A 15,822-nucleotide genomic window follows, 5' to 3' on the forward strand; every position below is an offset into this window, starting at 1 on the left:
AGTTTTCAACAAAAACATACTAAATAACATTTGTGCAGTCTATGAATTTGTTCTACGAATAGAATTGCCTCCATCACATCCTCCTTCGCAGATGACCTCAAATCTGACCTAATAATTTTAAGGCTGGAGAACAACCAGTAACTTGGGTTGGAGGCAAAGCCGTAACCACATGGGCAACATCGCTAACAATTTCCGGGTATAAAGGAATTGCCTCATGCACAGTCAGTTTTGATGAACAGTTGAAGTTTTCTATTTCTTTGAGAGCAAGTGAAAAATTTTACTGAAATCTGGTCATAGGGTGACCGCAAAAAACAAAACAAAACGATGTCGGAATTTTGTCCGTATGGACTCCACAAAACGATTCCCCTTTCCAGATATTGAGATAGCCAAAATTTGAGCTCGATCAAACGATGTTAATCCGTGCCGCTCGTCGCTCAAAGTTTGAAAAAATCCAAATTTTTGGCCAAAAAGCTGACATATGGAGCCATAACTCCAGAACGGTAAATAATAAAAACACGCTTAATATCTCAAAAGAAAGCTAATGTTGTTCTTCAAAATTTATATTTTATACATAATTGTTATTTTAAGTCAAACTGAGTTACAACAGCTTTTAGCCCCAAGAACGTGACCTGGTACCACTAGGAGCATACTTCGTATATTTTGTTATTAAGTGATACATTTTGGGTTTTTTTTGGTATATTTTTGAGTTTAAAGTAGAAATATAACAAAAAAAAATACTGATAAGTCTAATGATATTTTTTTATTTTAAAATATAAAAATGATGTATATAATACATACAAAACAGACACAAAAGATACAGACGTAGTACCTACATGAGTTGATCATTTTACATAATGTGAGGTAGCAGCGTTGTTTGGGCAAAAAACGTGAGGCAGTGAGGCAGCAGCGTGTTCACACCAACAGTCTATTTATTGTTGCAGCATAAATAGATCCAATTTCCCACAGTCAAAGTCTCTTCCGGATCACAGCCGGTGCATATAGACAAATTCTTTGCATCAAAAAGTCTTGTTACCTTGGGACCCCGTTAACCGCAGGGATCTGTGTAAGGTTCTCCTAGGCTCACACTCTTGGCCTGTGTTATTCCACACAGAGCCAGCCCAGCTCACACAGCATGTGTTAGTTTTACCAAGCCTGGCTCTCAACTGAGACACACCCTGCTGTGCTCTGCATGATTTAAACGAAAATGCCAGACATGAGGATTGCTACAAAACCTGGACTGGGAGGAGGGATCTGTCTCCCTGTTACCCTTTGTGCTATACTCCCAGTAATAGCTATAGCAAACTCAGAGGGTTTCCAGACACATTCTGGGGGACACATAGCGGTCTTCAAATATTACCCCTGTCACTGCCTCACAATAGTTATCTAATCTATTCTAGAGCTTTTGTTAAAGTAGTTTTTGAAACGTCAGAATATAATGCTCGGCATTTGCTTACAACTTGCAGGACATATTGCTTTTGTTCTTCATCTTTTGTCAGAAGGTCGTTAAAGTCGGTTATTAATTTAACACCACGCTCAGCCATATCATTAACTACTTTTAATGTTTTGACAATTTTCAATCCTTCTTTGAAGTCATTATTTTGAGGCCAGGTGTTTGGATTTTGTCTTAGGAAATCTGTTTTTATATTAAATTGGTCAAAGAATGTAAATGTTTCTTTGGTAAGTAAATTTACCAATCCTCCATCAACTACCTCTTTTAAATTTTTCTTTCCTAACTTTTGGATTTACAACCCTAGCGTGCTCTGATGGTCCAAATGTGCTACTGCGCAATTAGCCATTAACAACTTTTCATCGTCTGTAATGGTGGGATCAAAAAACGATAATCCCACCAACTCTGCATTCAAATACCACAAATGGTTCGAAAATTTGGTCAGGGCTATTTCTGCAATGTCGTTGTCACATTCTTTATAGTCTAACAGACTATGCAAAATACCTAAATCTTGCTTTGGCGCAAGATGAGCTTTTAGAGCATTGAACCAAGCTTTACAATAAATTTTAACTAGGAAAACAGAAATGGCACGCACAGAACTTTCTTCTTCTTTAGACATCTTAAATTGACGAAGAAAAATGAACATTTTTAAGCCGTAAATAGCCTTTGCCATCCACCTAGCGTGATGAATGGCTCCTGGAGTTCTAAAACCCACAACATTGCCGTCTAGTGATCCAACAAATACGAGAACCAACTGCAACAGCTGCTTGTAGTCATCTCTGGGGTGGCTCTCAGTTAATTTGGTCTCGAATTCAGCAGTAACATTTGCAATTACTTCTGGAGTTAGCTGCTTTTGTATTAGATTGTCACTGATACCTGTGTCGTATTTTCCTTCGTCTATCTTGGGCCACGCAGTGAGGAATCTTTTGAAAATGTCTGGATGAGGTCCAGTGGTTGATCCCATTTTTGTGTCGAATACGCCTCTTAACACAATTTCCAAGATATGGTGACGGCAAGCTAGGTGTAGCAATTCTCTTCCTAACATTTGCTCCAATAGGACGCATGCTCCTTTGAGTATTCCCGTGTTCGATGCTGCAGTGTCGAAGCACATCGCCTTGACGGTGTTGGGAAGACCCCATTCCTGTAAGCATTCATATATGGCTACGACTTGCTCCTCTCCAGAGCTGCTTGCTGTTACAGGAACTCCCAGCAGCTGTTCCTTTTCGCCATATGAAATAGCAATAGCTATTCGCTCACATTGCTCATGTTTTAAAACACCCGGTAAAAGTTTACCGTCCCAATGGACAACCACGGGCTCTTTTTCAGGAATGTTTACTTTATCTAAAATTTTTTTAGTATATTGTTCTCTGAACATTTGCCTTCTAGAATGTAATAAAGTTTTCGAGACTTTGTACTCAAGAGGGTCAAGGTTTAGTGCTTCTAGAGTAGCTATTAAAATTCTCATGGCATTTCTGTCAGATACCTTACATCGATCTAACACAATGGATAATTTCATGTTTAAAATCTCTTTAACTCCCCTTGCAAATTAAACTTTCATCCTCTTGCTCTCACATGGTCCTGGATCTTCTGCAGCTTCTTCAGGGATGTCCATTTCCTCCAAGCTCTCAAGTTCCTGGTAGATGCTGTCCTCTTCAGTAGCTTCTTCTTTTCCTTCTTCGAGCTAGTCTTCATCATCCGTCTCTAAGAAGCAACAAAAGAAAGAGAAAAAAAAAGGACTATAAAAACTTGTCGTTTTAGCAGAACAGTAATACATAGTTACTAAATTACCTACTTCTAATTATCAATAGGTATTATTTTAAGAATATAAACTCAAATCATAAAGATGCCAAATGATGCTCTCATGTACAATTTTCTTTCAATTATAATGAAACTATTTTCTTATTTATCTACTTTTCAGCTCGAGACAACTTGAGATCCACTCCAGCCATGGAACCTGGGCGGCCCTTCTGCCTCAGTTTCACAAGAAACGCCTTATCTTCTTCCGATTTCATCAGAGCCAAGGCATCTTGTTGAGCAATATCAAAGAGATCATTCAACTTTTCAACAAACTGTTTAAATTTGTTCTTGGCCGTTTCCGATGTTTTCTTCCGGTCTTTTTGAAGACTTCTCCACTCGGCGTGAAGTTTTTCCAGCTTAGTAATTGCATCTTGCTCATGTTTAGTCGGGATTCGAGCTTTTCTCCAAAAAATGAACACTTCTCGTATGGTCAGTTTTGCTGATTCTCTTACACTTAATTTCACAGTACGTAAATTATAAAATAAAGCACATAAGACTTGACGATTTGAGGGTAGTTTACAACCGGTGATATGGTGAATGGGATAGCCCACAAGAAATATTTTATCCTTGTTCCGGCTTTGTACACCTGATGTGAATGCCATTTCAGTGTCCATTAGGTAAATAACAGTTAAGTAGAAAAAAGAAACAAAATATATTACAAACTTTAATTTCAATAAAATATTTTCAAATATCTTTTAAAATAATACTATAATAGCTATAAAAACAATAACACACACACTTGGAACATTTAAAAAAAACGTTAAAATATCTTCACTGGATAATTGTTCGATCTTACCAGCTCAAAGGCACTTTAGAAACTAAACTGAATAAATAAAAGGTCGGTTGTACGCTGAAGTAAAATCACCATCCCTAAAATAGAAATTACATGCACCCTGTGTGTAACATAAATTTGGAAGAACAACATTAGCTTTCTTTTGAGATATTAAGCGTGTTTTTATTATTTACCGTTCTGGAGTTATGGCTCCATATGTCAGCTTTTTGGCCAAAAATTTGGATTTTTACAAACTTTGAGCAACGAGCGGCACGGGTTAACGTCATTTGATCGAGCTCAAATTTTGGCTCTCTCAATATCTGGAAAGGGGGAATCGTTTTGTGGGTTCCAGACGAACAAGATTCCGACATTTCTCCCCCCCCCCCCCTATGAGATCCGGTCAATCTGCTGCTATAGGAGACTGAGTGAAATCTTTTTCCTTGCGGCAATGCTTTGCCTGCTCCATGTCATCCAAATACTTGTCAACGTTAAACTCCTCATCTGATGATGATGAAGATAAGGTAGCAGTAGCACTGTCAGGCCCCAAGTCCTCTTGCGCCTGGCAGTCCTGTAGCCGCTCATCCTAACTGCTACCTCACTCAAAGCTTCTTTTCCTTTAGTAAGCTGTTGATCATCAAGCAGTATACGATGACTTGGGCCCACATAAACAGCTGCCAGAAGAATTTTATTTTCCAATAGCTTTTGTCTCTCTCCGTTTCATTGAAGCAGAAATGCCATCTGCGATTAAACCTTCTCTTTGGGATAGGCAAAATAGCAAGTTCTTCCACTCCCTTATGAAAATGCCAGAAGTTAAATCCTCAGCTTGTAATTTTTTAGTCACGGTAAATGGGTGATTAAGCAATTCCTTCAATTAAGCCACCTGTGTCTATTGACCTTCATTTAATGTTACTTTAGGGTTCACCATATCTATAAGAAACGATTTTAGTTCAAGCAATCGCTCAGTCATTAAACAAATGCTGCCTCACCGAGTGGCTTGATCAACAATTGCCCCTTTCCCAGTACGTCTCTTCAAGATTGAATCAATTTTAGGAGTTCTGTCGGCAATAACCAACTTCCTCACTTTTCCAATTAGATTTCCAGCACGTCCACCCAGTTTCACACATCTGGCTTTTCGCCGGCTTGGCGGATGCGGCGCACGCCAGTTTATTATGATACAGTACAGTGGCAGTGCCGCAACTTCCGGATCACATGACAGCATGTCACCGGCGTTTGTCGCGCTGCCACTGTACTGTATACACTGTACTGGAGTGCGCCGCATCCGCCAAACCGGCGAAAAGACGGATGTGTGAAACCGGGGTCCCTCTTGCAGACTCTCTCTTATTGCCAGCTGCAGCGTGTGCACAACACAGCGCATATGATGAATATGAAAGTATTTTGAAGCAGCTTCAACAAGATCATCTAATTCTAAAGTATCATTTTGCTGTTCTTTTGTTGTAATGTTTGTTCCTCAGTTACATGAACAGCACTGTGGCCTTCCATCTCACACATACTAAATCCTAAATTTTCTTCTAGATGTTGTTAATTACTCTCATTCATCAGTTTAATTGTACTTATCAAGTTTGAAGCATTGTCCCTTACAATAGCAAAAACCTGTTCTTTTTTGAGTTCGTAATCTTGCAGAACTTTTTCCACTAAGGCCTGGAGAAACTGGCTGCTGTGATGCGCTTTACTATCTTTTACTGCCAGTGTCTTGCTAACAATTTCTTTCTGGTTACAAACATATCGAACATTAATGGCAAAATAGTTCAGTGAAATGCAGTGACTCCGGGCATCTCAGCAAAGGCAATGGGTTTCAAGATAGGACATTCAGACACCGTGTTGTGAGGATCCTCACAAAGAATGAGCATGTCAGTTTGTGTGGCCTTTTTCTAATCTGCTTTTGCTATTGAAAGCATTATCTATGAGCTCAAAAACCTTTCAGGTGATGCGGTTTTTTAAAAAGCTGATCTGCTTTTGCAGCTGACAAACGTATCCTCAAAAAACGCTGTGTGAATGTAGCCTTAGATCAGGAATAGAACAGCCATTTATAGGACATTTCATAACTTTCCCAAATTCCTATGAAAAAATATTCAGCACATTCTGCATTGCACTACTGACCCCAATTTATTATATATTTTAGGAGTCGGAGACGGTGCATTTTATACCGACTCCGACTCCACCAAAATGAGTTCCGACTCCACAGCCCTGATCCTGACGACACCCACGCTACTGCAGGTGTAGTGACAGTGACTTCACGGGTTCATCAAAGTTCATTGGGTACTTAGATGAACCCATGACGTTACTGCCGCGACACGCACAATACCGCGGACATCACAGGGGTGTCATCAGGATGTCATCTGAGTTCATTGTGAACTCTGATTAACCCGTGACATCACTGCCATGCCCGCACACATACTGCTGAGGTCATCCCTGCGGTGACCTGAGCTCACCTTATGAGATACAGGTCACCGAACTGAAGTATACACAGCAGTGTATGTGCGCTCTCACAATCAATGAGGAACATTCAGTTCTCCATTGAAAGTGTCAGCAGTATAGGATCAACGTGGCCGCCCCCAATTGGATTTCGTCACACCAGGATTAGGGCTTTGCTAGAGAAATAAATTGGAAAAGAGGGTGTCTCGTCTTTATTTATTGAATGATTCTTTTTATGTCTTTCCAGGTTTGCTTTTGGGGAATGTCATGGGACCTCACCATGGATTACGGCGGAATTTTTATTTATAAAAATCAAATAAATTGGTGAATGAGGGCTGAGTCGGAGGTTTTTTGTTCAAATAAACCTTGTTATTCTTATTTCAACTACTGGATTAGTAATAGGGGGTGTATGCTAGACGCCACCCATTACTAATACCAAGGCTTGATACCAGCTGGAGCTGGCATCAACCCTACATATATTACCCCATTTGCCATTGCACCAGAACGGCAAAAGCCAAGTCCAGCACCAGAATTGGCGCCTCTAACGGATATTCCACTTTTCAGGCGTCTGTGGGCTGCTATTGTAAGGGCTCATGCGCACGCAACTGCTGAATATTCTGCAGCGATTTGACAGCACATGTGCGCTTCAAATCCCCGCAGAAACACTGGATAATAGATGCCGTTTTTTTGTTTAAAAAGCAGATTTCATGCTCTCGGGATGCTGCCCCACCATAAACAGAGTGGGAGCTGCATCCATAGCGCACAGAATAATTGACATGCTGCTTTTATGAACGCACGAATTTGTGTCAAAATTTTAGCACCCAAATTGCTGTGTTCAAAAAAGCAATGTGCACACGTCTCATGCACAATCTACATAGATTGTAGAGTGAACGCAGGACGCATGCATTTACGATGCAGTGCTAAAACGCAGCGTAAATGCATGTAAGTACGCAACGTGCGCATGAGCCCTTAGGCTGGAAAGGGCCAAATAACCATGGCCCTTTCCACCCTAATAATATCATCCCCCAGTTGTCTGCTGTACCATGGCTGTTTTTTAGTAAAATGGAGGGGGACCCCACAACATTTTTTTTTTAAATCTAAAAATTTAAAAAATAAGCATGCGATACACTCTTTCATAACCAGGCAAGGTACAGCAGACAACTGCGGGTTGCCTGCAGCTACTTCTGTTCCTGTGCTAGACATGAAAATTGGGAGAACCCTGCATCATTTTTAAATTAAAAAAATAAAAATAGTGTAAACCAGCTGGTCAAGCTATCTCTATATCACTGTTCTATTTAATTTTATATATGCATTTATAATTTTCAGGCTTTACACACAAAAAAACAAAAACACATTCATTTCAGTATCTTACTTTTTTTACCGATACCACACGGACGACCATACCGGTACGTGTGACTTGCAACTGTTTAAACACGGACGACTGAAAGGGGCCTTATGGATATCTATCTATTGTATGTACTATCGTTTTGTGTTGTTGCAAATTATGATGTTCTCCTCAGAGGCTAAAAATACTTCTCAAAATTTCAAAGTATTGTTAGGTGCAGCCTCTCTTCCTGCGAGCCCCCGCTCCCCCCCCAACGTGCTGCCTCGTTCCCTGCGAGCCCCCCCCCCATCGTGCAGCCTCGTTCCCTGCGAGCCCCCCCCATCGTGCAGCCTCTCTCCCTGCGAGCCCCCCCACAACGTGCAGCCTCTCTCCCTGCGAGCCCCCCCACAACGTGCAGCCTCTCTCCCTGCGAGCCCCCCCACAACGTGCAGCCTCTCTCCCTGCGAGCCCCCCCACAACGTGCAGCCTCTCTCCCTGCGAGCCCCCCCACAACGTGCAGCCTCTCTCCCTGCGAGCCCCCCCACAACGTGCAGCCTCTCTCCCTGCGAGCCCCCCCACAACGTGCAGCCTCTCTCCCTGCGAGCCCCCCCACAACGTGCAGCCTCTCCCCCTGCGAGCCCCCCCACAACGTGCAGCCTCTCCCCCTTGCGAATCACCCCCACAACGTGCAGCCTCTCCCCCTGCGAATCCCCCCCGACAAGCAGCCTCTCCCCCTGCGAACCCCCCAAACCTGCAGCCTCTTCCCCTGCGAACCCCCCAAACCTGCAGCCTCTCCCCCTGTGAACCCCGCAAACCTGCAGCCTCTTCCCCCTGCGAGCCCCCCAAACCTGCGTCGCCCCCCCGCGAGCCCCCACAACACGCACCAACACCCTGCTGCCCATGGCGAGCCCCCACAATGCGCACCAACGCCCCGCTGTCCATGGCGAGCCCCCACAACGCGCACCAACGCTCCGCTGCCCATGGCGAGCCCCAACAACACATCCCAGTATGCCGCTGCCTAGGGCAAGACCCCCCCCAAACGTGCAGAGTTGCCCCCTGCGCAGTGCGAGCCTTCCAAATGTGTGTCGGTCTCTGCAAGCGCCCCAAATGTGCAGTATAGCCCCGTCCAGTGCGAACCTCCCAAACGTGCAGCGTCGCCCCTTGCAAGCCCCCCAAATGTGCAGTATAGCCCCCTGCCCAGTGCAAACCCCCCCAAGCGTTCAGTCACCCCCACGAACCCCTCAAATATGTGTCGCTCCGTGCCCAGTGCAAGCCCCTTAAACGTGCATCACCTCCTACGAGCCCCCCCCCAAACGTACAGTATAGCCCCTTGCAAGTCCCCCAAAACTGCAGCATCATCCCCTGCGAGCCGTCCCAAAACGTGCTGCGTCGCCCCCGATCCCCTCAAACGTGCAGCGTCACCCCCTGCCCAGTGCGAGCCCCCCAACGTGTGGAGTTGCTCCCTTGCAAGCCCCCCAAAAAATTCCACATTGCCTCCCGCAAGCCCCCTCAAACATGCACCGTCGCCTCCTGCCTAGTGTAACTCCCACATTCCTTATGAAAGCTTCCACAGCCCCCCCCCACCCCCCTTTCTTATTGTAGCCTCCAAAGCACGGTGCTGCAGCTTCAGTACATTCCCTGTGAGATATACACGAGCTGCAGCCCCCAGCAGTGACAGGAGACACTGTTCTGTGCCCCCAAACTCCAGGCTACAAACTCAAAGTTATAACAGAATGTTTCTCCCACCTCAGGACTGACTGACTGACTGACTGACTGACTGACTGAATGACTGAATGACTGAATGACTGAATGACTGAATGACTGAATGACGAGGAGCCCGAGCACTGTGATGTTTCCCGCTCACAGATCTGGGCGGCACTGATTTAGGCCCCGCCTTTTCTGGTGACGTTTTTCCCTCAAAAAATCAACTCCACTCTTGACGCTTCCTAGGAAGTAATAAAAAGTGCTGCGCGTGCGCACTTTATCTATCAGTCGGACGCATGCGTAATCTATTATGACCACGCCCCCTGCAGTCGTGACGCAGATTTCAAAAGCAAATAGGCGTTTAGGAGTGTTAGCAGCTCAGCCAATCAGAGTACGGAGATTTATCCAATAAAAGAGCATCCACTTATTTGAATTTAGAGAGTGCGGGCGGGAGCTGCGGCGGAGGCGAGAGTTCGGTGACAGTGGACCGTGAGTGGACCGTGAGTGGACCGTGAGTGGACCGTGAGTGGACCGTGAGTGGACCGTGAGTGGACCGTGAGTGGACCGTGCCTGTGTGTGTCCCGGCTGGCATGTGCACACAGGTCTCTCCCGATGACATTACTGCTCTTGTGCTGGAGTTTGTGTTGATAGCGTGGGGCGGATGATCAGATTCTGGACTAACCTTATGGGGCGTTGTGTGTAATGATGCCGGACAATCCGTGGGCGCTGCTGATCCGGCCTCATGGCTGTTTTGTAGGCAGGAGGTTCAGCCTTGTGTAAGAGGCTTTATTACAGGGGTTGTCTCAAGTACAGCAATGAGTATGTGATAAAACAAGGAACGCTGCAATTCTCCACTTCATTCCTCTCTGCACTTAGGCTGTCCTTTGAATCCTGTAGTGTACAGCTGGTAACCAAGGTTACTGGCCACCTTGCTTGCTTGGTAGAGCGCTCACTAGTGGTACACCTGCCCACTGGTCTGCACTGGTATCATCAGAAGCACACCTCTCTGGCTGTGTGCACTCTAAAGATGCTTCTTGTGAACACCCCTTGGAGGATTCTATTTTTTTTTTTTTTATGCAAACTACAGCTGTGCTTTACTCCCCTTCCCCAGGTCCAGCTCAGTCTTGGTGTTTTATTGTCGTAACAGTGCTGCAGCCACTCACTGAGCTCACTGGCTCAGGCTGCGGAGATGACGAAAGCTGCTGAGTTCTCTGGCTGCAGTGCTGTCAAGGTGACATAAATACCATAGACAAGTACACTAGACGCTGGACCTGGGGAGGGTTTGAGCTCTGATGCTGCAAGCAGAAGCCATCCTGCCAGCACTAGAGCAATGCTTGGCTGGTGACAGGGGTGTAGCAGCAGTGGCAGAGGGTGCAACTGGGCCTTGTGCCAATTGTGTGTGTGTGTGTGTGTGTGTGTGTATGCTGAAGTTGGTTTCTTATTCGGCAGTTTCTTATTCGGGGCTGAAGTTGGTTTCTTATTCGTCAGTTTCTTATTCGGCAATTTAGTTTTTTCAATTTTTTTTATGCATTTATCAACAAAAATAACACATCACAATAATAAAATACAATGCATGGATGAGCCCTAATATAAATACACTCAAAATCAGCTAAGAAAATTATAAAACTGGCAAAAAAAATGGGCATCAAAGTGGGCACCAAAGTATGTTGGTGAAAGGGTTAAATGGCTTTGGGCCACTGATCTAAAACCACAATTGCATACTTAGTGATGCCTCTAATCAAACTCAAGTGACTCCAGCCTGGCCCAAAGGGGTTCTGGGCATCAAAACTGGCATCAGTCGGCACACAGCCAATTTTCACAGATTTGAATAAGTAACGTGTTTTTGAGCGGTTAAATGTCTTTGGGCCACTGATCTCACCACATTTACATACCTAGTGATGTCGCACATCAAATTAAGAACACTCCAGCCTGGTCCAAAGGGGTTCTGGGCATCAGAACTGGCATCAAACTGGGCAAATGGCCAGATTTTACAAATTTGAATAAGTGACTGGTGTTTTTGAGGGGTTAAATAGATGTAGGCCACTGATCTCACACCACATTTAGGCTACTTTCACACATCCGGATTTTGCTCTGCGGCACAATACGGCGTTCTGCAGAAAAACCGCAACCGGTTTTTGTGACGCCGGTTGCGTTTTTTTTTTTGCATAGACTTACATTAGTGCCGTATTGTGCCGCAGGGGCTTGCGTTCGTTCTGGTTTTTGCCGCATGCGGCAGATTTAGCCGATGCTGCAGCCGGATAGAACGTTCCCTGCAACGATTTTTCTCTGGCAAAAAAAACCGCATCCGGCTGCTGCGGCGCATTCTTCAATGCATGCCTATGGACGCCGGATGCGGCGCGATGCGGAGAAAACCGCATCCGGTTGCCGCATGTGTTTTTTTTTCCACTGCACATGCTTGGTAGCGTGCCGCAACCGGAAAAAAACGGACGGGCCGCATGTAAAAACTTATGCAAAGGATGCGGTGTTTTCGCCGCATCCGTTGCATAGGTTTCACAGCCGGATTGAGCCGCAGTGCTCAAACCGGATGTGTGAAAGTAGCCTTGCACACCCAGTGATGCCACACATCAAAGTCAGATCACTCCAGCCTGGCCCAAACAGGTTCTGGGCATCAGAACTGGCATCAAAATGGGCAAAACCCCAGTTTTCACAGATTTGAATAAGTAACTGGTGTTTTTGAGGGGTTAAATGACTTTGGGACACTGATCTCACACCACATTTGCATACCTAGTGATGTCGCACCTGTTTGGGCCAGGCTGGAGTGATCTGAATTTGATGTGCGGCATCACTAGGTATGTAAATGTGGTGTGAGATCAGTGGCCCAAAGCCATTTAACACTTCAAAAAAAGCAGTTACTTATTCAAATCTGTGAAAATTGGCTGTGTGCCGACTTTGATGCCAGTTTTGATGCCCAGAACCCCTTTGGGCCAGGCTGGAGTCACTTGAGTTTGATTAGAGGCATCATTAAGTATGCAATTGTGGTGTTAGATCAGTGGCCCAAAGCCATTTAACCCTTTCACTAACATACTTTGGTGCCCACTTTGATGCCCATTTTTTGCCAGTTTTATAATTTTCGCAGCTGGTTTTGAGTGCATTTATATTAAAGGCACATCAGTGCATTGTATTTTGTTATTGTGATGTGTTGTTTTTGTTGATAAATGCATAAAAAAAACTAAATTGCCGAATAAGAAAGTGTGTGTGTCTGTGTGTGTCTGTGTGTGTCTGTGTGTGTCTGTGTGTGTCTGTGTGTGTCTGTGTGTGTCTGTGTGTGTCTGTGTGTGTCTGTGTGTGTCTGTGTGTGTCTGTGTGTGTCTGTGTGTGTCTGTGTGTGTCTGTGTGTGTCTGTGTGTGTCTGTGTGTGTCTGTGTGTGTCTGTGTGTGTCTGTGTGTGTCTGTGTGTGTCTGTGTGTGTCTGTGTGTGTCTGTGTGTGTCTGTGTGTGTCTGTGTGTGTCTGTGTGTGTCTGTGTGTGTCTGTGTGTGTCTGTGTGTGTCTGTGTGTGTCTGTGTGTGTCTGTGTGTGTCTGTGTGTGTCTGTGTGTGTCTGTGTGTGTCTGTGTGTGTCTGTGTGTGTCTGTGTGTGTCTGTGTGTGTCTGTGTGTGTGTCTGTGTGTGTGTCTGTGTGTGTGTCTGTGTGTGTGTCTGTGTGTGTGTCTGTGTGTGTGTCTGTGTGTGTGTCTGTAGCCCCGCAAGTGCGTCTGTGTGTGTCTGTAGCCCCGCAAGTGCGTCTGTGTGTGTCTGTAGCCCCGCAAGTGCGTCTGTGTGTGTCTGTAGCCCCGCAAGTGCGTCTGTGTGTGTCTGTAGCCCCGCAAGTGCGTCTGTGTGTGTCTGTAGCCCCGCAAGTGCGTCTGTGTGTGTCTGTAGCCCCGCAAGTGCGTCTGTGTGTGTCTGTAGCCCCGCAAGTGCGTCTGTGTGTGTCTGTAGCCCCGCAAGTGCGTCTGTGTGTGTCTGTAGCCCCGCAAGTGCGTCTGTGTGTGTCTGTAGCCCCGCAAGTGCGTCTGTGTGTGTCTGTAGCCCCGCAAGTGCGTCTGTGTGTGTCTGTAGCCCCGCAAGTGCGTCTGTGTGTGTCTGTAGCCCCGCAAGTGCGTCTGTGTGTGTCTGTAGCCCCGCAAGTGCGTCTGTGTGTGTGTGTGTGTCTGTAGCCCCGCAAGTGCGTCTGTGTGTGTGTGTGTGTCTGTAGCCCCGCAAGTGCTGTGTCGGTGCATTACCTTCAGGGACTCCACTCAGCTGGATCCTGTCACCGGTAGGAAATCTTCTATTTGTCGTGACGCCACTCAGAATTGCGGTCAGTGGGGACCGCCACTGCAGATTAAGGGATGCCTGGGGCTGATGGTGGGTGCAGTCGGTTGTAATAGCCTCCTGAGAGTGAGGCAAGCCCCAGGGCCCTGTGTAGGTGTGTAGAACCACAAGGCGCAGAAAACTCCACACAAGCAGGATGTCTTTCAGGGTTTTTACTCACAAAAGGTGACAGAGTGAGTAACCCGGGCGAAGCTGGGATGAACCAGGCTGGAACCAGGTGTCCTTCAGGCTGACTGATGAGGGTGACTACCGACTCGCCTTCCTTAGCCCTTTGCGTTTTGGGGTAACCCCGACTTAGTCCCTATGGGGGTCACCCAGGGAAGTTGCTGAAGCCTCTCTCCCCTTCGTTTGGCCCGTTTGCTTGTAGCCTGGACCAGGACACTCCGGCTGCTTGCCTCCTGTGAACTATGGGCCCTAACTGTGGCTACGTGGCTGCGGACTCTGTAGTGTTCTTGGGGGTGTGAAGTGCCCCCTCAAGCAGGTTTGGCAAGGAAAGGTGGATCTATCCCTGCACTGGGACCTACTACCCGTTTGGGCCTGGTAACTCCCTAGCAGTCTCCTTACTTCCCACTCCGTTGCTCTCTTTAGCTGAAGATGGATTTCGGGTAGCACTACTAGGTGACCGTTCTCCCCCGTCGGTAGCCACTGCGCGGACGCTGTCAGACTGCAACAGCCCCAGGGGTCTGCTCCTGACGTCTGCTCCCCCTGAACTGCACACTGAACCGGCTCACTGCTCCTCCTCTCCTGTTCTTGCCTACGCCACCTAGCAACCAGGCTCTCCACCACACCCCTTGAGTGGAGATGGAGGCTTTACCCCCTCCACTATTCCAGTGGAGGTGAAGGCTTTGCCCCCTCCTGGGATCCCCAGGGGTCCTCTCAAAGGTACATGTGTGAGACCTGATCACTATGCGCCTGTGTAGTCACACCTCGGTCAGCCTTCTGGATTACCTGTGTTGTACTGTCCCCAGCATGGGTGCAGTACTCAGTGGTGCCTGACCAGGTCAGGGGCGCCACATTCCCCCTTAGTTATCACCAGCACGTCCTCGGGCTGCAAGACAACATTTTATAATGCATGCATAAAACGTTAAAACATGTAAAACATTTTAAGATCACCAGGTACCATACATCACCACCCTCCACCCACAAGTCCGTTAACCCACCCAAAACCCTCTCACGTTGGCCGCGCCTTCAGCCACTTCTGGCAGGATGTAGAGGCGGCTTTCAGGGTCTGGTGGTTTCAGGGTATACCTGGCCTGGTGGATCCGCGCCTTCAGCCTCTTCTGGCAGGATGTAGAGGCGGCCTCCACAGTTGGTGCTGACCAGGTACCCTCTTTGTGGTGGAGAGCCAGGCCCCATAAACAGGCGTGCTCTCTGGTTGCAGGTGAGCCAAGGCCCCATCAACGGACGTGCTCCCTGGTTGCAGACGAGCCAAGCCCCTAAACAGGCTGGCTCTGGTGGTGGTACCCTCTGGTGTAACTATTTACACTGCGAGAGTTTGTGGCTATAGCCAGTTCATAGCCTTAAGGTTTATTTCTCACATTAGTTTATGTGGGCACATACTTAAACTTGTAAACGTTGCAAAACTTCAAACTTGTCAAACAGGTAACTTGCTGTACTTTATGTGGATTCCTCCTCACCAGGGCTTGGGCCTGTAGGGCTGCGGCACCTGTTGGTTTCTCGATCTCTTTCTTCGTCTGTGGTAGTCTCATCAGTAGGTTCTTTGTCTTTTCTTTCTCTATCTCCGTCTTTCCTTTCTTCTTCTGTGTCTGTTTCTTTTTCTTTAGGACGTGGTGTAACATCGAGTGCATACCAGCATCTTTCTCCTTGATGCATTGTAAATTGCACTGAATCTCCCATCCTTAGGTTCCTTCCAGGATGTCCTCTGGGCAAATGAGCTCTAACGTCTCTTCTGTTGACAAAAATGCCTTCCTTCATACCAGGTGCTACTATGAAGCCGTATCCTGATTTTAGGCTGAAATCTTCTACTACTCCTCGACAAAGGGGTCCTCTGACCTGGGCGTTGGACCTTC

At 46.4% G+C, this 15,822-nt stretch overlaps 2 protein-coding genes across 6 annotated transcripts in view; one reads left to right on the top strand and one right to left on the bottom strand.

Annotated features, from left to right (window-relative positions):
* Positions 1-812: 812 nt before the first annotated feature.
* LOC142257735 (uncharacterized) lies at positions 813-8,010 on the bottom strand. Its single transcript, XM_075329894.1, has 2 exons — positions 7,822-8,010; positions 813-3,148 (listed from the first exon to the last, which is right to left on the bottom strand). Exon 2 carries the CDS (start codon positions 2,961-2,963, stop codon positions 1,743-1,745), a length of 1,221 nt encoding a protein of 406 aa, XP_075186009.1. The 5' UTR covers positions 2,964-3,148; positions 7,822-8,010; the 3' UTR covers positions 813-1,742.
* A 1,899-nt stretch (positions 8,011-9,909) lies between these two features.
* Positions 9,910-15,822, top strand: part of DLGAP5 (DLG associated protein 5) — a 200,368-nt gene continuing 194,455 nt past the window's right edge. The window contains exon 1 of one of the 5 annotated variants that reach the window (XM_075331247.1): positions 9,910-9,988. The gene's annotated coding sequence lies outside the window, so the exon portion shown is untranslated. Of the gene's footprint in view, positions 10,044-15,822 lie in introns of all 5 variants that reach the window. The other 4 variants (XM_075331246.1, XM_075331249.1, XM_075331245.1 and 1 more) reach the window with 4 other exon arrangements.

The sequence above is a fragment of the Anomaloglossus baeobatrachus genome, chromosome 12 (genome assembly GCF_048569485.1).
Source record: "Anomaloglossus baeobatrachus isolate aAnoBae1 chromosome 12, aAnoBae1.hap1, whole genome shotgun sequence".
NCBI lineage: Eukaryota > Metazoa > Chordata > Amphibia > Anura > Aromobatidae > Anomaloglossus > Anomaloglossus baeobatrachus.

Bases quoted from the DNA above. Each gene is read 5' to 3' on its own strand.
- LOC142257735 (XM_075329894.1), bottom strand. From the start codon at position 2,963: ATGAAATTATCCATTGTGTTAGATCGATGTAAGGTATCTGACAGAAAT.